This window comes from Chondrus crispus, genomic scaffold (assembly GCF_000350225.1).
Source record: "Chondrus crispus Stackhouse genomic scaffold, scaffold_26, whole genome shotgun sequence".
Lineage (NCBI taxonomy): Eukaryota > Rhodophyta > Florideophyceae > Gigartinales > Gigartinaceae > Chondrus > Chondrus crispus.
In genome coordinates this window covers 186,497-209,095 of record NW_005179159.1, presented here as the reverse complement: position 1 = coordinate 209,095, position 22,599 = coordinate 186,497, and the positions used below count along the sequence as shown (strand labels likewise).

The following is a 22,599-nucleotide window of genomic DNA, read 5'->3' as shown; positions in this document are numbered from 1 at the left end:
AGGACACCAAATTTCAGAAGACGGTCAACTCATGTGCGGCCGATTGTCAGTAACAGACTGCAAGATGCAGAACGACAGGAAGATCAAAAGCATTGAAACCTCTCCGCAAATTAGCAGTGAGCTTCAGACTATCTGATCACTTCAGTTCATTCCGACATGTAGTGACCATGTTTGGGATACGCGTGCGTTACCCGGCTTTCACGTGCAAACTGCACAGAGAAGTTCGGTGTAATACGCATGAAGCGCCAGTTGTATGAAAAGGATCTACACGGGTGACGACATACACGCCAAGACTCTTTACTAAACAAATTGATGCTTTCTTTCATCTCGGAAAGTGTGTCTGACTGCGATCTCTCTGTTCTCTACCGGACGTGCAAATGAGTAGTTTCAATAACCTGTTGCAGGATAGTGTAGAATAGCTTCACGTACAGTATTCCTTCCTCACTTGTCCTCACTCCAATCTTTTCCCTGCACTGAATGCGAGATGCCATGCGGCAAAAAACTGTGAAACCAAATTCTACCTGTGAGAGCACACGTGCGCGATTTGATCTAGGTACAGTAGATACCCGTCAATAGTGCACCCTCGTGCCATCAGCTATAGCAGGACGGCCATGTCATGATTGATCTGTCCTTGCTCAACGGTTGCAAAATTCTGCAAGACCTTCGAATAGAAAATATAGCGCGGGGAGGCGACATAGCCCACGCCATACCCGTGCGATCCACACTCCCCAACATAGCTGATGACGGCGCCCGATACTCGACCTCTATGCCAAAGGCATCATCTCGGGTGCTGACGGATATAGCCTTGGAGTTCGCTGCAGTCTCGCCAAGAATACGGGAAGGAGCATACCAATATGTGTATGGTCTTTCCAATAACGGCGGGAAGCAGTTTAACGGTAGTATTGAAAAGCGGATGTAGACACCGGAATCGTCAAGTCTTATGTTGCACCGCAACAGACTTTGGGAGAACCCATTTTTATCCCAGACCCGAATGGTATTGAAGTGGATGCGGGCTGTCTTGTCGTGCTGGCATTGGACAACCTGAAGGATAGCTCTGCCTTACTCGTTCTGGACGCTCGCACTATGACTGAGGTCGCACGCGCTGAGCTGCCCATGCGGTTACCGCCAAGCTTCCATGGAACGTTTCACACATGATGTGCCGATGATGGGTCTTCAGAACTCAGAGATAATTTTGCGCCAGTGGAAGAGTGGCTGTTTATCATTACAGGGGTGGTGACGCGCAATAGTGCCGCTTTCATTATTGCCACCCTCGAATTAGTGCCGCCAAAACCGGCAGACACAGGTTCTGCCACGTGTCATGCACGACGTCGTCATCGGCCACTCCTCATGCGCCTCAGCTCACTTGGTGACGTGATGGCACCTCACTCAAAGACCCTAACATGAATCCTGAAAAGATCGCCAAAGCGAAGCGTACGCGCCTTACAATTGCACAGAAAATCGAGGTTGGGCATCTGCTGCAGGTCGGAAAGTTGGTCGAAATCAAACAGAAATTGATAAATCTATGGTGGATGGTGTAGTAGGGTTTCTCCGACTGAGCCTGGTGCCAGAAGACGGCCTTGCAGAAACTGCAGAATTCCGCAGGAAAGATGTGGAGGAATGGATTCAGATCGAGACTAATGAGCTTGTGGCAGAAGCTTCTATTAGTGATGCTTGCGATTCAATACATTATGGTGGAGAGCTACAGAATCAGTCTGCTAGTGATGCTATGATTTTAGCGGTGCGCAGGGTTATTAAAATGAACAGAGTGACTTACTTGTGTTGAATGGTTTTGCAAAGCGGTTCTTAAGTTGGACACACTTGGGGTTGCAGGTTGGGTGGCTCTCAGGGTTAGTGAGTGGTTGTGCCTGGCCCCTTTTGCTTTCCTCGTCCGAACGCCGCGCCTTTTATAGAAATCGTAGCTGAAAATTAGAACAATACAGTACCTGCTAGAATATAATAAACTATCCTTTCACTCTACAACTAATCTCCATACAATTGCTTATGTCTTGCCTTCAATCTTCCCGACCATCCTCTTTAGTACTAGTGGATACTGTACTCCTCCTTTGACAATTCTTTTAGGTATGGCATAGAAATTATGTTGTAGTTCTATGCCATCCTTTTAAAGAATGGAGGAGCCAGTCTATTCGGGAAGGACACGCGCAGTATGTTTATACAAAGTAAAATTACAAAGACATATATACTGTGCTTGTCCTTCAACTGTTACAACTCCTCCCCCTCTGTCTTGAAGTATGTTTCCTGAATTTTCTGATACTAAGAAATCGATAGAGTCTTGAGTGCTGCTGTGGGAAATGATGTCAATTGTAGGCGGCATCTTGTCTTCGGTCTGAAATGTAGACTCGCGACCGATAGTTCTTCTATGTTGATCATTGTAGTATGGCTTGAGAAGAGATATGTGGAATGTAGGATGAAGGTTTTGACATTTCTCTGGTAGTTGCAACTTGTATGCGTTTCCGGACGCTAGGATGTCGATGACTTCGAATGGTCCAATGTACTTCGGTAATAACTTTTTGCTTCTTCCTGTCTTGAGTGGTAAGTTCTTCGTCGAGAGCATTACTTGGTCTCCTAGGTGAAATAAATGATCTCTTCTGTGTTTGTTGACTTGTTCGGCGTTTCGTTCGTTCGAAGCTGTGATGGACAGCTTTGCCATTTCATTAGCTCTTCTTATGTTCTCCAAAAACCTTTGTGTGGTCACATTAGGTGTTTCTGATCCATCAGAGTGAAGGACGTCAGAAACAGAGAGTGGTGCTGACCATACTCTAGGAAAAAAGGAGTTTGTTTAGTTGTGTCACTTATGTGATTGTTGTACGCAAACTCGAGTCCTGGTAGGTGTTTACTCCAGTCTCTTTGCGTATAGCTAACAAAGCAACGTAGCATTTCTTGCAATGTGCTGAATGCCCTTTCTGATTGTCCATCAGTTTGAGGATGGAAGGCGGTTGATAAGTTTAACTTGACTCGTAGTAGCTTCATGATTTCCTTCCATAAAGTACTTGTGAATCTTGTGTCACGGTCTGATATTATCTTTCTTGGAAGACCGTGATGTTTGTATATCTCGTTGTAGAACACCTCTGCTGTATTTTTGGCAGTATGGTTTGATTCAATTGGAATAAAATGCGTGTGTTTCGAGAGTTTGTCCACAAAAACAAGTATAGCAGTTTTGTTCGTATTCGTCCTCGGGAGATCGAATATGAAGTCCGTAGATATCTGTTCCCATTTCTTTAGTGGTGGCGGAAATGGTCTGAATTTTCCCAGTTTGTTCTGGGTTAGGCTTTTGGCTTCTTGACACTTTGGGCATGCCTTGATGTATTCGTGTAGTTCTTTGTTCATGCTAGGCCAATAAAAATGTCTGCTGACATATTGTAAGGTCTTTTTGAATCCTCGATGTGCACCAAAGAGAGATTCGTGATTGTCGTGCAACACGATTTCTCTGATCTTTCCTTTCGGAATACAGAGCCTATTCTCAAAGTAAAGGCGGTTTTTGTTCTTACTGAACGGAGCAGTTGGGGTTTCAAACGCATTCTTGAAATCGGGGTCCTTTCTGTACTCCCGTTCAAGGCTTTTGAGAATATTTTCATCCACCTTTACCAGTGTAAATGCTATCAACTGTTTCACAACACTGGCTGATGTCTGGTGCACTTCCTGGTAATGTCTCGATAATGCATCAGCTACTGTATTCTGCTTTCCCTTGATGTAATCAATGTGGTAGTCGAACTCTTGCATGAATTCAACCCATCTGGCTTGTTTTCGGGATAAGGTTCGTTGTGAATCCAAGTATTTCAATAGTTGATGGTCAGTCAGTATCTTAAACTTTGAGCCGTGTAGGTATGGTCTCCAAGTTTGTAAAGAGTACACAATAGCAAGAAGTTCTCTTTCATGTGTGCTGTATCCTTGTTCTGCTTTATTCAGTTTCCGTGAAGCGTATGCTACTGGGCGGCATCTGGTTTCGTCAGTTTGCGTCAAGACAGCACCAACACCTGTTTGAGATGCGTCAGAAGTTACTTCATACGGTAAACTGGGATCTGCGTATCGAAGTACGGGACCCTCTGTTAGTTTGCTCTTCAGTTCTTCGAATGCTCCTTTTTTGATGGCCCCCACTGAAAAGGTGTACCTTTTCTTGTTAGATTAGATAAAGGAGTTGCTATCGTCGCAAAGTCCTTTACAAATCTCCGGTAGTAGTTACAAAGACCAAGAAAGCTTTGAATTTGCTTTAAATTACGAGGAGCTTCCCATTTTTGAACAGCTTCAATCTTCCTTGGGTTCACTTGAATACCATTCTCACTTATTATGTGGCCAAGGTACTCAAGATTATGACAAAGGAATTTACACTTTGAAAGCTTGCCGTATAGTTGATGCTCCTTCAATATTTGCAGTATTGTCCTAAGATGGTTCAGATGATCCTCTTTCGTTTTATGGTAGATAAGGATGTCGTCTAAGTAGACAAGGACAAAACTATCTAAGTGTGGTCTGAAGATATTGTTCATGAGTGTCTGGAAGCATCCTGGAGCCCCTGTTAATCCAAAGGGCGTTACTAGGTATTCTTATTGACCATATCTAGTCCGGAATGCTGTCTTTTGAATATCAGCATCCCTCAACCTTATTTGATGATACCCCGATCTTAGATCAATGGTGGGGAAGTATTTCGATCCTCCTACTTGATCCCATACTTCATCGATTCTCGGTAAGGGTACTTGGTTCTTAATAGTCTTTTTGTTGAGTGCTCGATAATCGATGCACATTCTTAGGCCACCGTCTTTCTTTGGAGTGAACAAGACAGGGCTACCCCAAGGACTTATACTTGGGCGTATGAATCCATTTTCAAGGGCTTCTTCTAGTTGGTTCTTCATTTCTTCCAGCTATTTTCTTGAAAGTTTATAGATGGGACCCGTTTTGGGTCTTGCATCCATTTCTAAGTCTATTCTCATTTCAATAGATCTTTTCGGAGGCAATCCTTTAGGCAGATTTTGCGGGAATATGCATCTGTATTCTCCCAGGAGTCTGTCTAACTGTTTCATGTAATCGTCCTTTTCACTAGACTCTATAGTATTTTCTCCTTCCTCTTGAGAAGGCTTCAATACGACATGATATATGGTGCTTTTCTGCTTTTTCGCTAACCTCACGAACTGTTTACTCGTAAGCATGTATGTCAGGCGGGCTTCCCCATGCTTATGAGCCTCTGCGTCCAGAGTTAGTAACCTTTCTTCCTGTTTAAGGAGCATACGGTTCATTTTTTAATCGATTAAAGGGTTGGCTTCGGATAACCACGCTTTGCCTAGGATTAAGTCGTAAGCAATCCAGTCCACCACGTATGGCCGTACGGTAATGGTAGCTTCCCCAATCCGTATGATAAGGTTCTCGCAACACCGTTCCATAGGAACAAGTGTTCGGTCCCATAGTTCTGCACTCAGGTTAGTATTCTCCTTTCTCAACTTCAATTTCTCTGCATATGCCTTTGATATTACTATTTCTTCGCACCCACTGTCTACCAGAATAGTGCAACGGAAATTGTCGGTTGCATCTTGCACCTTCCCGTTGAATACTAGTAGAGCTTGCCTCTTTGTATTTCTTCTCTTCTTGTATGGTGAGAATGTACATACTTTGACGGGCTGTTTACCGTTGTTCTCTCTTGAATACTGCTTCTTTTTGTCTTTTTGTTTTTTATCATTTTTTTGTGTTTTTGTAGTTTTGTCTTCGGCTATAGTACATTTATCCGCCAATGTGCCGACTTCATTTAACGGAACAAGTAGTTTTTCTTTTGGGTGAACGCGTTAGGTCTAGGCCTCTGAGTGTTTTAGTGGTTTCTGTCTATGCAGTTTTGTTTACCACAGACGAAGCATAACCTATGCTCAATTCTTCGCGATTTTTCTGCTGGGGACAGTTTCGTACTTCTGCGCGGTTTCATGTTCCCAATTTGCGTTGGTGTAGGCGCAGAGGAGAAATTAGGCGTTGATCTTGCGAATCCAAAGTAGTTTTGACAACTATTGAGGAGACTATCAAGTCTGTCCGCAATTTTCATAGCGTCTTGTAATGATTGTGGTTCCGCCCGCTCGACCTCGATTCTTGTGCGGGTCTTAAGTCCCTGGCTGTAGTGGAATATCTGTTCCGCAGATGTCATACTTGGGATCTGCAAGAGCCATCTTTAGAACTCTCTATTATATTCCCGGACTAAGGTTAACTTGCCCATTTGTTTTAGATCACTCAACATTTTTCTTGCGGTCAACTCTGTGTTCACAGGTTCAAAATAGTTTAATAGTTCTTTTTGAAACTCATCATATGATGTTATAGCATTGTCATTTAGGTTTGCTAACTCCCACCATTGTAGTCCCGCACCCGTCATATAGCTTACGGCATAGTTGATTTTTGTATTGTCATCGATTGTATTGCTGTGCGCTGCAAAAATAGTTGCTATACTTTTCAACCAGCTTCGGGCATTCTCACCTTTGAACTTTTCAGGTTTGCCAGTTTTTAACAAAAGGCTATTGCTATTGCTATTCGTGGTATTTACGTTAGAAATAGATTGGGTGGCGATAGCAACAGCTTGATTTGTCTGAGCTATTTGCTCCTGTAATGACTGATTAGCTTGAGCTACTTGCTGGCGGAGAGAGCTGATCTCATTTTGCATTTGGATTATTGAATCTGGCTCCATAGTGTACAGTAGACAATTTTGAAATTTTCAAACAAGGCAATTTTTTAATACAAAATTTCTACTGTAGTCAATACCTCTAAATTGAACGTTTGGAGTATTTCTTGAAGTGCCCCAAGGTCTTCGAGAGTACACCGGGGTTCGTTTTCCTCGGTTTAGTAACCTTGGTCCAACGTCCAATCACGCCCTTGCTCGATGCCAAGTGTACTAGTTGATGTAGTTCCTTGACACGGCGGCGGTGCTCGTCTTCAACCTTATGCGCGTTGAACAATAAGGCGTTCTTGTAGTTCGTATGACATAAATCGCACTTTATTGTAAGGATATTAGAGTGCTCGCGGTTAAGGTTTTCCACAGCAGGGCCAAATCCACGGCTTAAAATGAGGTGCCTTATATGGGACTCAGACCGGTTGTGCTCCGGCCACGATTGGTTGTACGGCTTGGTAAGTTGACAAGTGGAGCACTTCTCTCCACTCGGTTCTGCGTTACCCGACGGTAGCTCGAAGGTAGCCCCACGGTCGAGCTCACCCTTTTCCAGAGCAATATTAAAAAGTAACTCTTTTTCAGCGGGCAGCGGTGTTGCACTCTTGTTAGCCGAGGTAGATTGGCTCTGAGCTTGAATTTCGCATTGTTTTTCGACGATAATGGGCTCCGGCTCGCTATTGGTGCTGCCTGTGCCTCGTGTGGAATCTGCGCTGTTGGTGTTGATTTCGCACACTGGAAAAGTTTTGGTAAAAAATAGGGTTAGATCGATTTGGCGATTCTACCACTTTTAGCGGTGCGCAGGGTTATTAAAATGAACAGAGTGACTTACTTGTGTTGAATGGTTTTGCAAAGCGGTTCTTAAGCTGGACACACTTTGGGTTGCAGGTTGGGTGGCTCTCAGGGTTAGTGAGTGGTTGTGCCTGGCCCCTTTTGCTTTCCTCGTCCGAACGCCGCGCCTTTTATAGAAATCGTAGCTGAAAATTAGAACAATACAGTACCTGCTAGAATATAATAAACTATCCTTTCACTCTACAACTAATCTCCATACAATTGCTTATGTCCTTGCCTTCAATCTTCCCGACCATCCTCTTTAGTACTAGTGGATACTGTACTCCTCCTTTGACAATTCTTTTAGGTATGGCATAGAAATTATGTTGTAGTTCTATGCCATCCTTTTAAAGAATGGAGGAGCCAGTCTATTCTGGAAGGACACGTGCAGTATGTTTATACAAAGTAAAATTACAAAGACATATATACTGTGCTTGTCCTTCAACCGTTACAATGATGGATGATTGTGTGGCAGAAGACCAGTGTGAAATTACGAAGAGGCGGGCCGTACCGAGTGCTGTAGTGCTAGCAAGGTTGTTTGGGTCTTTGGAGAGTCTGGGTGTGGAGTGCGATGTGAGCAATGCCTTATCGCACTTGAGGTCCGCAAAACGAGCTTTTCTAGAAGCTAGGCATGAGAGACAGGGTCAAAGGCAACAACAGCAGACTCTAAGAGCAACCCCACCGCGCACATCTATTTGATCAATAGAATTTCTGCTCACGATTTTCAACCCCACGGCGCAATTCTATCGCTTTCCGAAATCGAATAGAACCATTTCGGAATCTATCCGAGCGCCGATAGATTCCAAAAGCGTTCTATCCGATGAATAGATTCCCGATAGAATGACACGTGCCATGCGTGTCAGCCGAATTCCAGCCAAATGTGCCTCCTGCTTGCGAGAAGGCGAGTCGAAACTCCTCGGCAGGCGTGTCGCTTCATTCAGGCATGCAATAGTGCGCCAACACCATGGCACGCGGCTATGGTACTCATAAATCAGCCTTTCATGTCCTCTAGTAGCGTGGGAGAGGCACATCATCAACAACCACCTGTCACAATATACTACGAATAGCGAAGCGCGCGAACTCGATCATGCCGTCCCAACCGAGAACCTCCGCGCTGCTTCGTCGCTGCAGCATGCACTTCGGCGACGCGTGACCCGTGCATGGTCGCGAAAATGATTTCATCATCCCCCATGGCTGTCGTCTGTGTATCGAAGAACGGTTCCGAGGACTTCGTCTAAGAGAATTGCGGAGACAGTCTCCATGACCTAATGTTGGGTCGTTATCAATCTTTCTCGCAAAGACTTGAGAGCCTCCGAGCTCACGTCGATACGATCGAATCTCGACTCGTCCATTGTGAGAGCCTTATCCCCGATAGGTCAACTGACCTGACCGACAAGCAGATGGGCGCGTTCTCGCGCCTAGCCGCTCAAGTCAACGAGCAACTGTCGCATAAACACCCCACACCCGGCGGAGGGGGTGCTCGCGATGTTCGGCGGAAGACCCCGGATCGGTGTACCGAGGGTCTTGAACCAACCAACGCTACCGGAAGCGGGCCGGTAGCGGGTGGTAGAGCGTGGTCGGCGGGAACGCGCGCGTAGGCGAGCGGATGGACGCCTCGACGCCCCGGAGCAGTACCGGTTGACGATCCGGTAGTGACGGGCGGAGGCGGATCGCAGCTCGCCGCGGTGTCGCGCGCGTCCACTACCCGCTCGGTGGTCACTACTCGCGGAACGGCGGTGTGAGTAGAGTAAGCTGGGTGGTCGACCGTCGGTGGAGGGTTGCCTGTCTTCTTCCTCCCCACCGGCGGTCGCTCCCTATATTTATTGTACAAGTTAATTAACCGTCTACAGTACAGTACGGACTGTACTGTAGTCGGCTTACTGTAGACAGTGCGGGCCGGCCCGCACTGTAACGCTGTCAGCCGTCGGGGCTGACAGCACCCCTATGCTACACGTGGGGTACACGTGTTGGTGCGTGCGCGCTGTAAGGTAGGCGCGCGCGCACGCTGTAAGGTCCGTGCCTTACAGCGTTGAATCTAATTCCAAATCTAATGTGTAGTACAGTAGCCGGCGGTTATGCTACACGGCCCCCCCTTAGGCGTGAACGTCCGCGTTCACGTGTGCGGGTAGGGGGGGTGCGCCTCCGGTTCAAGCAGGTCTTGCTCGCCCTCGGTCCTTCTCCACCTCCTTCGCGCGCAGGATCCTTCCCATCATTGTCACTGTCGGTCGCGTTCTCGTCTCGGCACTGCTTGGTGTCTGCGCCGTCTTTCCCGCCCCGTCGCTGCTCCTCCGAGGTCATTCGTCTCCGTGCGCGCGTTTCTCTCCGAGATGAGGCGCGCGGAACCGCTCTGCCTCTTGGCCCTTCCACTCGCCGCCTCCGTCACGCGAATGCGACGTCGGCGAGTGTCCTTCTTCTGTGCGGGGGAGGTCCACTCCCAGCGTTTCAGTGGGTCCTCTTTTGTTTCCGCCGTGGTGGGGGGTGATGAGTGCCCCGAAGCGCCGTGCGAGCCAAGCCCGCAATCCTGGGAAATAGGGCGACTCGGTCCAGGGCGTGGGCGAGGTCGTCGATGAGCGCGTCGGAGAGCCCGAGCCCCCCTCCCGTCGATCTCGTCGCATGCGATCACGCCGTAGGTCGGCTCGTCTCGCCGTTTCCCCGCTCTTCCGCGACTCCTTTGGTGTATACGTCCTCTTCCTGGGGGTCGGTAGACTGTCACGGGAGGCGGCATCCATCCTTCGAATTGCCCGCCGTCCCCTCCTTACCACGACCAGTCAGTGGTTCCGTCTTGTATTGCGAGCTCCGCGCCCTATAGGTACCCTCTCCTTATGACATAGCCGTCGGTCAGCCTCCTCCGCGGTGGTCGCCGTACCTTCTCACACCACAGCTCGCGAGCTTGAGCCGCCGTAGACGACAGCAGAGGGGGGGGTCTCGTCCTGTACCTTGCGACGTGGGAGGATCCTGTCGCTCCCCCTCTCCCCCTCTCCCCGCCAATGCCAGTTGTAGAACCCCGTAGTGTCCTGTCCCGCGTGGCTCGTCGCATAGCGTAATTGCGTCGTCCAACCCCCCAGTCTCCTTCCGCGAACCAAGCCCGCTTACCTTCGGTTCGACGCGTCGTAGCGTGTTGCCACCCTCATGCCGGGCCAGGGCGCGGGTGCCGTTCATCCCGTTGACCCCCAGCCACTCGCGTCTGATGTCGCTCGGTCGACCGCCGAGGGTGAGAGCGCGGCATCGAGGAGCGTGGGGTGGCTTTGCCGACGGTCGGCGCTCTTTCGTCGGGTATATAGGCTGGCGCGTAGAGGCCTGTCTCCACTTCTTCGTCGCCGTGTAGTGGCGGCGCCTTACGTCGCGCGCGCGACGGTGGTCGCGTCGAGGGGGCGCCGCGAGTCTCAGGGGTCGTCGTCGGCGGTGGCGGAAGGGGGTTGGTCCTGAATTCGGCGATCGTCTTGCCTGTTCTCCGCGAATTTCGGTGGGCGGTGCACCGCTGCCTGAACCGAAGGCCGTCCCGTGGAGCTTCTGCCGTCGTGGTTGCCCTCTGTAATTCGTTCTATTTTTAGACCGGGCGGCGGTGGTTAGTCGTATCGACCGGGGGGTATCCTTCTTCGTATAATCCCCGTGGCGAGCCGTTGCCCGCGCCACTTCCGCGGCTCAGTCACCTCTGTTTTCCCTCGCTCTCGTGATGGCTCGTTCCCTTCCTCCGAGATTCCTCTACGTCGTTACTTTGCGACCGTCTTCTTAGTGGGGCGCGCCATCTTCTGCCCGTGTCATGAGCAACCCCCCCTCTCCGTCGCGCGAGAGAGGTGCTCCCCCTGGTTCGTCGGGGTCAGTCGGGGCCCCGCTGCCGACTCTCCGTCCTACGGGTGCGGGTTCGCCCGCAGCGGCGGCTCCGTCGTCGCAGCTCACCGCCTTCCAGAAGACCCGTCCGTCCCGGGATTCCAGGATCTCGGGGGAGTTGGAGACCTCCGTGGTCGGCGTCGTCGGAGGTCCTGCGTACCACGCCGCCGAAGGTCATCTCGGGTCGGGGTCCCCTGCCGCCCGTGGCCTACCGCTGCCGGTGGCTTCGGCCGGTCCCTCTGGCTCCACGGGAGCCGTGCCAACGCCACCCCCTCCGCCGCGCCCTGATCCGTACAGGGCCCAAGGGCGTTCCGGTCGTCCCGGATCGCCATGGGACGTTGTCCGTCCGTCGGGGGAGGGCCACCGAGGTGCATCGCACAGCTCGACGAGGTGGCTAGGCGCGGTCTACGAACGGTCCGCGCCCCTACCGCTGAGCCGTCTCCGGTTCCCCTGGGGTCGCCATGCCCGGTCGGGCGTGACTATAGCCGAGATAATTTCTCAACCCGAGGTGCGCCCTGATCTTGCCCACATCCTCAAGATCAGGGGCGCCGGTCTTATCGATCAGGCCGCGGCGGGGCTCGTCCGCCTCATGGCGGAGGGCGATGGTGCCGGATACCAAATCCCCGGCGAAATCCCCTGTGACCGTACGTTCGTGTATAGCGTGGCCGAGGCTGAGTACGTCGATCGCATGGCCTCGGCCCTCTGCCTTCCCGGCGGAAGGGGTTCGCAGCCGTTCGTCCTTGCCCAGGTCGCGGGGCTGTACGTGTGCCCCCGCCCCTATGCGTTCTCGAAGCCGTTAGTCGCGCTTCAGAAGTCGGCCAGTGCCCTGACGAGGATACACTCTATCGCGATCGCCCATCGCGACTGGTCGGCATATCGCCGAGCCGACGAAAAGGATGGGCACGTGTTCCGCTCGGCATGCTTCGAGCATGGACTGTCCCCCGCCGATTTCCCCGCACTCCCCGCCGTGGTTCGGGACTCCTTCCTTTCGCTGGGAGTCCACCCACTCCTCCCGTACGTTCTTAAATACTTCGGGTCCGCCTTCCTAGAGGAGGACCACCCGGCGTATGAGTGTCTCTTGTCTAACTGCGAACGGGAGTGGGCGTGGTCGGTGTGCAACGCCGTCAGCACCGAGCTGGGTGTGAACGGCAGGGTGTTCATCCAGCCCACCCCGACGTTGGATTTCTTGGGGAGAGTGACGCCGGGGCTCCCCAAGGTGTCCTTGAATCCGTCCGACCGGGAGTCCACACACGTCGTGTGGACGTATACCGCCGTCTTGGATCTCCTCCGCCGTGCCGGAGGGGTGGGGGAACATACCCACCGCCCCTGGACTGACTTCTCCACCGGCGAACGGAGTGTCTTTTTACTGTACGACGTTCGCGCGGACGCGTTCGCGTCGCGACCCGCCGTAGGACCGCCTCCAACCGGGTCGTCGGGGTCCCGCAGCGGTGTGGACTCCGCTGCCCGTGCAGCGCGTCGCAAGCGTTACCGGGATCTGGACGCTGAGTCCCCGGACGTGTTCGCAGTGGGATCGAACCCATTTCGTATCGCGAGTCCCATCTACACAGAAACGCCTCTTCGGGGCAGCCGAGGACCCTCCGAAATACTGCCGGTCCCGCCGCTCCGTTCCTTGGAGGGCGGACCTGCGCCGGGTGAGTTTGCGGATCGTGTCCTATTGCCGGGTGAGCTCGAGTCGATCCCCGAATTACTGCGCGCTTTGGGGCACTCCCGGGATCGTGTCTGGTCTACCGGAGCGCTGCTAAGCACGATGGCAGGCTGGTACCTAGCCCGGAGTGACGAGGCTCGACGCCTCGGCGCCGAACGGGCCTCACTAGCTTCGCAGTTCCATCGTGCTCAGAGGGAGGTGGAGGCGCTTCGTGCCGCCTCGCTCTGTTACTCCCAATCCGTCGCGCGTCTCAGTGCTGACCGTGACCGCTACCATGCGGAGCGCGACGAGCTCCGGGCGATTCGTGCAGCGCCAGGCGGGCGGCATCCGATGTCGCAGGGGGTGACGCCTCTGAGGCGCCGTCCCGTACCCCGCGATCCGTACGCTCACCTGGGGTCCAACCTCCCGGCTACTGGGAGCCCCGTAGGTGGTGGTGGGGGCCACGTCGGCGCGGCTCGCTACGCCGCCATTGCGATGCCCTCCCTTGCGGAGGTAAGGGCAACCCCGCCACGTCACCCCAGTTACTGCCCGACGTCTTCGTACGGCCCCGAAATCACGGAGACAGGGGAGGAGGCTGGTCGTTGACGCTGCCTAGCTAGTAGAAGCAGGTCTCTCTTCCCCTTTGGTGCGATAAATGGACCTCCCCTCGATCCTTTCCTTAGGTATTCTTTCCCTACGTACCCATTCTTCTGGGGGCTTGGAACCTTCCGCGCGCTCACCCCCGTCGGCGGGCGGAGACGGCGGTATATCGTTCGTGTGAGACGGCTTCGCGGGAGCCCAACAGCTCTCGAGGGGACGTGTCAAGGTGCCCCGCGGTGGACGTCGAGGCTGCCGGTCGTCTGATCGCGTCGTACCGCACGTTTTATTTCCCCCCCCTTCGCCGACGGCTCCTTCCGCCGATGCGTCTCACCCTTTTGCGGTCCACCGCGCCGAGGTGGTATAGACTCCGCCGGCTCGTCCGACGTGCGGTAGGTGCTTCCTTCTTCGAGAACGAAGGCTCCTCGTCTGTCCCTCCGGCGGACTGTGCGGCGAAGAGATGGGGATTTGGCGAGCTCCTATTGGTCGGGTTTGTCGTCACTGCCCCAAGGGAGCTCGCGTCGTCCCCCGCCTCCGGTCGGCGTCGTGAGTCCCCCGTAACAGGGACGGGCCGGTGCGTTACGGTTGCGGGGTCGTCCCTCCTTCATGTCCAATTCGGCCCGCTCCCACTTCCTCCGCGCGGCGTCATGCTTCCCTCTCGCCACCGCCCCTCGACCGCGTCGTCGGTCGACGTCGTTCTTCTCTGTGCCGGGGGCGTCGGGCTTCCGCGCGCTGGCGAACGCCGGGGTACTCCCCCGCTGATGGCGAGAGTTCGGGCGCCTCCGCTCGCGTCCACCTACAGTTCGCTCGCGTGCGTTTCGGCGGTAATGGAAACCGCTGTACGAGTGCGTTGTCTCAGGTAGTCTCCTCGGGCCACGAAAAGGGGCTCCCTCTCGTGGAGCGGCCGGGCTAGCTACTGACGTGGTGCCTCGCGCTGGCCTTCGGATCGGCGTCATGTCAACGAAGCGACGCCTCGCTCAGCGTAGACTATCCATCGCGAATGAGTCGCGGGACTCTTCGAGGGGCAGCGGCAGTGTCATCCTCCCCCATTACGTCGGCAGACAGGAGTCGCGATTTCGGCACTCGTCCTTTTCCGTCGTGTTCGTTGCGAACGGATTCTTCTTCCGCGAAAAGTGTCCCAGTTTAACGTCGCCGTGTGCGGCCGCGAGCGCCCCTACATGCGCGCTGGCGTGGTAGTGCGCAGCTCCGCGTGAGGCGGTCCGGCCTAACGAACGAATGGTGTCCCGCGCGCCCGCGCCACAGTTCGCGCGGCGAATCTTTGCGGAATTACCCTGGGAGGGCGAGGTTAGCGATATGGACGACTCGAGCGGCCGGACGCCTGGATGCGTACTTCGGTAGGGTACACGCGCCCAGGACTGAGCCGAAGATGGCGTGTACGTGGGGCAGGACGATCGGCCGTGACCTCGCGCGCATCTGATCCCGTTGTGGAGGTGTGCGGGTATGTGGCGTGGACGAGCATAGGATATGTAAGTATGCAACGACGCGCTCGAATGCGGGTCGGTGTGCACAAGCGTCCTGCCTTTTGGCGGCGGGAATGAGGGCGTGTCGCACCGAGATGACGCGAGCACATCACACCGCCCGTTGCAGATTGTGTACGGTGGCGTGTGTCAGCCGACCGTCGATTTTTTATGGCCCGCGCGCCTTGTACGCACTCATAATGCACGTGCTGTCCGCCGTCCGGCGTAATTTCCCACCGTTCAATATTTTCGTATTTTTAGGGAGGTGGCGGCGGTTTGGTGGCGTCGTCCGCTTTCGAGGCACTGGAAGACAGTTGCCCCTCCGTTCGCACATCGGCTCTCGGATCCTATCGTATTTTATCACTGCTTATGAGCGCACGCACAAAACGAGCGCATCGCAGTCGCTCCTGGCCTCATCGATTACCTCAGGGGTCGTCTTCTCTCGGGCAGTACGGACTGTTCGGGGTCTCTGAGTCGCGTGTTTGGGAGGCTTGGCCCTCTTTCTCTCTACAACCGTTGCGTTATGCTGCAGTTGATTACGACGAAACTGCAACGGCTTTGTGAGCGTAGCGCCCCGGCACATGTCGTCGTGTTCGCTGGGAGGTCGTGTCCTCCCTCATTTCACTTCACGTCCCAGGGCTACTGTTCGTGACACAGTACGCCATGTCTCACAACCCTCTTCTCGTCGGTGATGGCGGTTCGTGTCGCATGGACTTGCGTTGTCCGTGCGTCGACTGGACATCCCATGCTTCCCCGAAGTTGGTCGGCCACCCTCGTTGTGTCCTTGCGTAGACCCCCGCCCTTTCCGACCGCGAAGGGGGGGGTTTAATTTTTCCGGTTGACGGAGCGGTTGAGGGGGGCCCCTCCTTAAGAGTGAACGTCCGCGTTCACTTCGGAGTTGAGGTCCCTCCCCGTGCGTCTTCGAAGACGCAGCGCATATCGAGACACCAATTCTTCGGGGATGTGGGTGCGTGCCGTCCAAGTGGGTTGGTCGTAGTCCGTCCACTTGATGAGGAACTCCGTTGTTCCGTCTTCCATCTCTCGATGCTTGAGTAGTCTCTCCACGGCGTACTGTGTTCTCTCCCTGACCTTGTCGGCAAGGTCACGCGGGGTCGTCGTGCTCACCCGTGGCACGTCCATCGGCGGGGGCGCGCACACGCAGCGGTCTGCGGACACCCGCTCGGTGACGCCATTACGATCGATTGTGATGGTTCGACGATCGTTGGCGAGGACACGGTACGGCCCCACGGCGGGCAAGGCGAGTTTGTTAGACGTCTTGTCCCCGTCGGTGGGGTTCAGGTAGATGAAGTTATCTGGCTCGAGACGTGTGTTAACCGTTCGAACGCGCTTATCGAAGTCACGTTTGTAACGGGCTTGCGTGCGTCGCAAACTCCCGTAGGCCTTCTGGATCGTCGCGTCCAAGGTCATGAGGAACTCCGCACGCTGCGTTCCCCTATCGGCAGGTGGAACGTCCCCGCCGGTTCGTCGAAGAGAAAACTCCGGCGCGGGCCGGCTGAGCACGAGCTCAAACGGGGTCGTTCGTGTGGTTCGGTGTACGTGGGAGTTATATGCGTACGTTAACGGTCCCACGTACACGTCCCAGTCGTCTTGATGCTCGTTCACGTTATTTCGGAGCATCGCCGCAATCGTTCGGTTATAGCGTTCCACCTGGCCGTTCGTCTGAGGGTGGTACGCTGACGTATAAAGGTTCGTAATTCCCAGCACTCGGCATGTGCTTTGGAAGAACTTTGCGTTGAACTGCGGTCCGTTATCCGACAGTAGCGAGCGTGGGACGCCGTATTTAAAGACCCACGCTTCGCAAAACGCTACTGCGACGGTGTAGGCGGTTACCGTCCGCAGTGCGACGACCTGCGTTAACTTCGTAAAGCGATCGGTGATTACCAGGAGGAATCGTTTCCCTGCCTTGGTCTTTGGGAGCGGCCCCAGTATATCGATCGCGAGGCTCTCCAACGGCCGCGTCGCTGGAAACAGCCTTAATCGGTTTAGGTGTTTCCGAAGCTTGACGCGGTTCATCGCACAGGTTCGACAACCTCGTACGGTCGACGCGACGTCCGCGGCCAAGTGGGGCCAGTAGTACTCGCGACGGAGCGCGTAGTACATGCGGTTCTGCCCCGGATGCCCGGCGATGGCCGGGTTATGGCAGAGCCGCAGCAACCGGGCGCGTAGCGTCCGCGGGACCACCACCTGTACGATATCAGGGTCGAAGGGGTGTCTCCGTTTGAGCACCCCTTGGTGGTCCTCGAAGAACGCGGAGTCCCGGGACTCTGACTGTCGTGCCAATACCGTTTGGCAGAAGTCATCCGCGCGTTGTTCCTCGCCTATCTCCTCTATCGTAAGAGGGGCCGGCAGGTCGTCCTGCGGAGGGGCGACCTGGGAACCGGACGTATCGGCTTCGAAGTCATGGGCGCGATCGAGGTCCGCGGCGTCGAACTCCTCGTTCTCTGCCCAGAAGGCGTCGGGTTCTTCTAGAGCAGGGGCTTCGTCGTCGCCCCTCGGCTCGTCGCGCGCTCGGGCGCGCAAATTCCTTCGGGATTTCGTTCGGTTCCTTGTGGTCACGAAGACGTGGTCGGCCTCGTGGTCGCAGCTTGCGGTGCATACGTGGTCCGCGAGCTCATCCGAGACATCACGAACGGTCGTGCACGTGTCGTAGGTGTGGATGTCGTCGTCCACTTCGACAGCCGGGCGAGGGTCGTCAGCAACCCTCGGTGATACGAGGCGTGACAGGGCGTCGGGGACCTGGTGCACGCGCCCGGGGCGGTACTGAATGGTGAAATCGTATTCAGCCAGACGTAGCCGCCACCGCGTGAGTCTTCCGGAGCTCTTGGTCAGGGACATGAGCCACCTCAGCGCGTCGTGATCCGTTCGGACGGTGAACTTCGTGCCCTCGACGTACGGGCGTAATGTGCGGACGGCCCACACTACAGCGAAGCACTCGCGTTCCGTAGCGCTGTAGTTGCGTTCGCTGTCGTTTAACGAATACGACCAATATCCGACGGGACGCCAGTCGTTGGCTTCGTCGTGTTCTTGCAGCAGCGTACACCCGAGTTGGTACGCACTTGCATCGGTATCGATCATGTACGGCCGACCGTACCGCGGAAGCGCAAGTATCGGCGGAGCGATCATCCTTGCCTTGAGGTCCTCGAACGCTTGAAGCTGGGCCTCCGTCAGATTATCGAAGTCGGGGTCGGCGTCCTTGCGGGTCATATCGGTTAGCGGTCGAGCTATCTTGGCAAATCCCTTGACGAAACAGCGGTAGACGTTGCACGCCCCGAGGAACGAGCGCACCTGCGTAAGCGTCCTCTGGAACGTGAACGTCTTGAAGGCGTCGGCCGCCGTTTCGGCCACGCTGAGCTTACCTGGGGATATCACGTGCCCCAGGTAATGCACCTTCGGACGGAAGAAGCCGCACTTCTTGAGCTTGAGGGATATACCGGCCGTCCTCAACAAGCTGAAGACAATGTCGAGGTGTTCGGCGTGCTCCTCGTGCGTTCGGGAAAAAACTATGACGTCGTCGAGGTATACGAGACATATCTGCCATCTTACGCCGGACAAGATGATGTCCAATGCGCGTTGGAAGATGGTTGGTGCCCCTTTCAGTCCGAACGGCATACGCAAATGGCGGAACGTACCCATATGCGTGGTGAAGGTGGTCTTATCCCGGTCCTCCGGCGCGACCGGGATTTGCCAGTAGCCTGAATTGCAGTCGAGCGTAGTGAAGACGGCTGCATCCCCTAAAGAATCGATGCAGTCGTCCATCCGGGGCAGCGGATACGAATCCGCTGCCGTCTTTGCATTGAGACGTCGGTAGTCAACGCAAAACCGAAGGGAGCCGTCTTTCTTCGGGACGAGCACCACCGGCGAAGCCCACTCGGTGCTCGCGGGTTCGATAACTCCGGCGTTCAACATATTGTTGACTTCTTTAGCAACCATCTCACGCATGGCGGGCCCCTTTCGGTAGGGCATAGAACGAATCGGTTTCGTCCCCGCCTCGAGTGGTATGCGGTGCTCCGTTGCTCGTTTCGTACCGAGCGCACCGCTCCACAGACTCGAATGCTTACGGAGCATGTCGAGTACCCGTGCGCGGAGCTTGTCATCGTCGATGTATGACAAGTCCATTTCTTTTTCCCAATTTATCGGCGAATTTTCGGGATTCTTATTTGTGACTCGCGCGGTGCCTTCCGTCGATGATGGGCACCCCGCCGGCTGATCGCCGGGGCCGGCGTGACTTCCAACGGCGGTCTTATTTTCCGGGGAGCCTGGTCGGCCAGCTCCCCCTCTCCCGGCTTGCACGTCCCAGTCGGTGAGATGCAGCGCGTGTGCGATCTCCGCCCCGACTCGGCGCTCGGGCGTCAGGATCGCCAGCGGATTGCGCTTCGCGTAACCGACGACGGTGCGCTTCGGGAGCGGCCTCGCTTGGCGCGAGAAATTCGCCACGATCACGTCGAAGGTCTGGTTCGGTAAGACCTCAGCTACACCGTTTGTGAGCCTCACTCCGTTTCGACGTTGGAGTGAGGGCTTGGGTTCCAAGAAAACGAGGCCGCTCCCCGCGGTAGTGACTCGTACCCATGCTTGAGACATCGCGGGGATTGTGACCCATCGGGCGACACGGATCGGCTGTGGGGCTTCTTCGCGTACGTCGGCCCGACTTGACTGGCGACCGTGGCGCCGGGTTGGGGGAGACGGCTCCCCCTTCCCATCGACAATGGCGACGGAGCCACCTTGTCGGAGCTCGAGCCTCTGCGCATCGATGTCGATACTTCGAACGTGCGCATCGATGAACGCCGTGCCCAGGAAGACGGGCACCGCGAGCTGGTCGGCGACCACGAACGGAATGCGGAACGTCGTGTTCCGCAGTCGGACGACCAGCTGCACAACCGCAGTCAGCTTGAGCAGGTTACTGTTCGCGCCTGCCAACCGTGGCAGGCGTGCGAGGCGTACGACGTAGCGCGTCCAATCGGGAGGAAGGTCGGCCTTCCTCACCAAGTTATACCCCGAGCAGGTATCGACTGAAATGGTATGAGGCTTGAACGCGTTCCCCTCGGTTGCGATCGAGCCGAGGACGTTGGATATCTTCGATGTTATCAAGCAGATGACACCGTCGACTACCTTCGGTGACGACGGCACGGCCAGGTCGTTCCAGTTGGGCCGCCGGCGTCGGTTCCGGCTTCTCTTCCGTGGTCTTCTGCCTCAGTCGCGGGGCGTCCGTCGGTCGGTGACGTCCTCGCGGCAAGTCGCGTCCGTACGCGACTTGATTTCTTCTGGCCCCGGACACACGTGGGTCGGGCCGCCTGCGCGTTCGATGCGCTCCTTATTTGGCGCGTGGCTCACGGTGGCCACGGTGCCTTCTTCCTCTAGTCGTGCCGGGCTCTCGGTGGCCTCGGCGCTTTTGTCCTCCCGCACCTGACTTACGGAAGTCTCGGTGCGCTCGCGCGGAGTCGAGGGGAATATTATCGGCAAACATTCCCCTCCTCCGCCGGAGTTGAATCGTAACGGGTCTAGGTTGGTGTGACAAGACGGCTCACGCGACCGCGCGAACGTAACCGTCTTTACGGGTTTTCGAACTACCCGAGCTGTCGGAGCTACCCGCCCTGCTTTCGTTAGCTAGCGCGTCAACGGGTCCCTGGCCGTGGTGGTGCGCGTCGTTCCTCCACCCTGTCTGGGCATCCTCTACGAAGTAACTGGATGCTTCGCCCCCTTGAATTGCAACGTCCGGCCGTTGCAATATTTGAGGGGCGGCGAGAACCGGTTCTCCTCCGCCTCCTTCCGTGGGCTGGGGGTTCGGATCCCCAACCCAATCTTGGAGGTACATGATGGCGTTCTGTACCCCTTGGGGCAACTGGGCACGGCCCCGGTCGCCTCTTCCATCTCGACGGGGATACCGCGTATCCATCTGACGAGGATCACGACGATCCCTTTGATCGGTTCCCGGGTGTCGATACCCGCCTTCGCGAGGGACGAAACGGACGCCCCCACCCGATCGGTTCGGGTCTCCTCACCGGGGGCCTCGGTCTTCCCGCGTAGACTGCTGGATGAGACTGCGCATCCCGGGGTGCGTCTCCATCTGATAGCGGTAGTTCCTGTACGCCGTGAACTGACGTTGTTCAGGCGACAGGAACGGGCACGCGTACATGGCGTGGCCATACGTCCGGCACAGCCAACAAACGTACGCGCTGCCATCGGTCGACGCAAACGTCGCCGCGTGGCGTGCCTCTTCGTCGGTGAGTCGAGGCACGTTAGGCAGCCAGCGGTCTCCTTCTCGACTGGAGATATCCAGCTCCGCCATGTTGTGGCTCGGACCACTCGTGGCCTTCGGCGTGTGTGCGAACGCCGTTGCGAAGCTTCCGGTCGAACCGGTGGAAGCTGGCGTAGGAGGTCGGCCTCCTGCGCGGTCGAAACCTTGCGTAATGAGGACAGGGTCTGCCTGCCACTCATCTTCTCCAATGTGGAGGGCGGTCGCCGGCGAACTTGTTCCGTGCGACCTCGGAGTTCGGACTCCCTTCGCTGCCGGCTTCGGATCCGGCAGCGGCAATCCGCGGCGGGCGCGGTAGGTTGTTCCCTCAGCCGTTGCGATACGGCGAATCGTCGAGAGTTCGGTCTTCTGTTGTCCGGGCAACCTTTGCATCGTCTCTGCCACTGCGGCTCGGGTCGCAGTGGAAAACCCGCGCACGAAATAGTGCGCGAGGGCTTGTTCTGAGAACACGGCCGTGCATCGGAACGCGGCGGATTCCAGCCGGTCCGCGAACGTGTTCTCGGTTTCGTGAGGAAGCTGTCGCGCCGACGCAACAGCATCAAACGCTTCCCATAACACGTCCTCGGTTAGGTAGCGTTTGATAAATTGGTTGACGAGACCAGGCCAGCTCGTATCGTCGTGGAGCTGGCCGGCGCGGAGGGCGCGCATGGTGTAACTCGTATACAACCGCTCCGCGTCTCGCTCGAGGAAGTGAGCGAAGACACGGACTGCCACACCTTCGGTCAGGTGCTGGGCATTGAAGGTTATCCAGATATCCTTCAGGAACGGGAGCAACTGAATCGCATCAGTACCGTCGAAGCTCTTCATCGTGGGGCGGAGCCCACGGCAGCGTTGGACGTACTTGGCGATCTGTCCTGCGTCACCCGAGGTAACGAGCCTCGAGGTGTTGTCCAACCGATACATCCAGTAGTTCGCGACGGCGCTGAACTCCTGTATCATGGTGTGGACGGGCTCGACCCCAGGTTCGGCGGGACCCAACGTTCCGAACGGCGTGACGGGCAACGTTCGGATGTCGACGGGGCCGGGATGCGCGGTAAGATCCGCCGGCTGGTAGCCGCCCCAGCGAGGATCGAAGGGGACAATCGGTTCCCCTGATCCGCGGGCGACTCCTCCACGGTCCTGGTCGAGTTCGGTCGGTACCCGTCGTGACTGCCGCATGCTTCCGGGGACATGCGGCAGGGCTTGAGTTTCGGACGCGAAGTTCGCGTCCGCCGTCGGCTTGATGTCCTCCGCCGTCCGGCTGGTGACGGCACCAGCCGGACGCCACTCTTGCGATCCGGACGCGACCGGAGGAACAGTGGCACCGGGCCTA

General features: G+C 55.6%; 1 protein-coding gene across 1 annotated transcript; it reads left to right on the top strand.

Moving 5' to 3' along the window:
• The first annotated feature begins 616 nt into the window (after positions 1–616).
• On the top strand, positions 617–919 carry CHC_T00004944001 (hypothetical protein). Its single transcript, XM_005716713.1, has one exon. It carries the CDS (start codon positions 617–619, stop codon positions 917–919), a length of 303 nt encoding a protein of 100 aa, XP_005716770.1.
• The last annotated feature ends 21,680 nt before the right edge of the window (positions 920–22,599 follow it).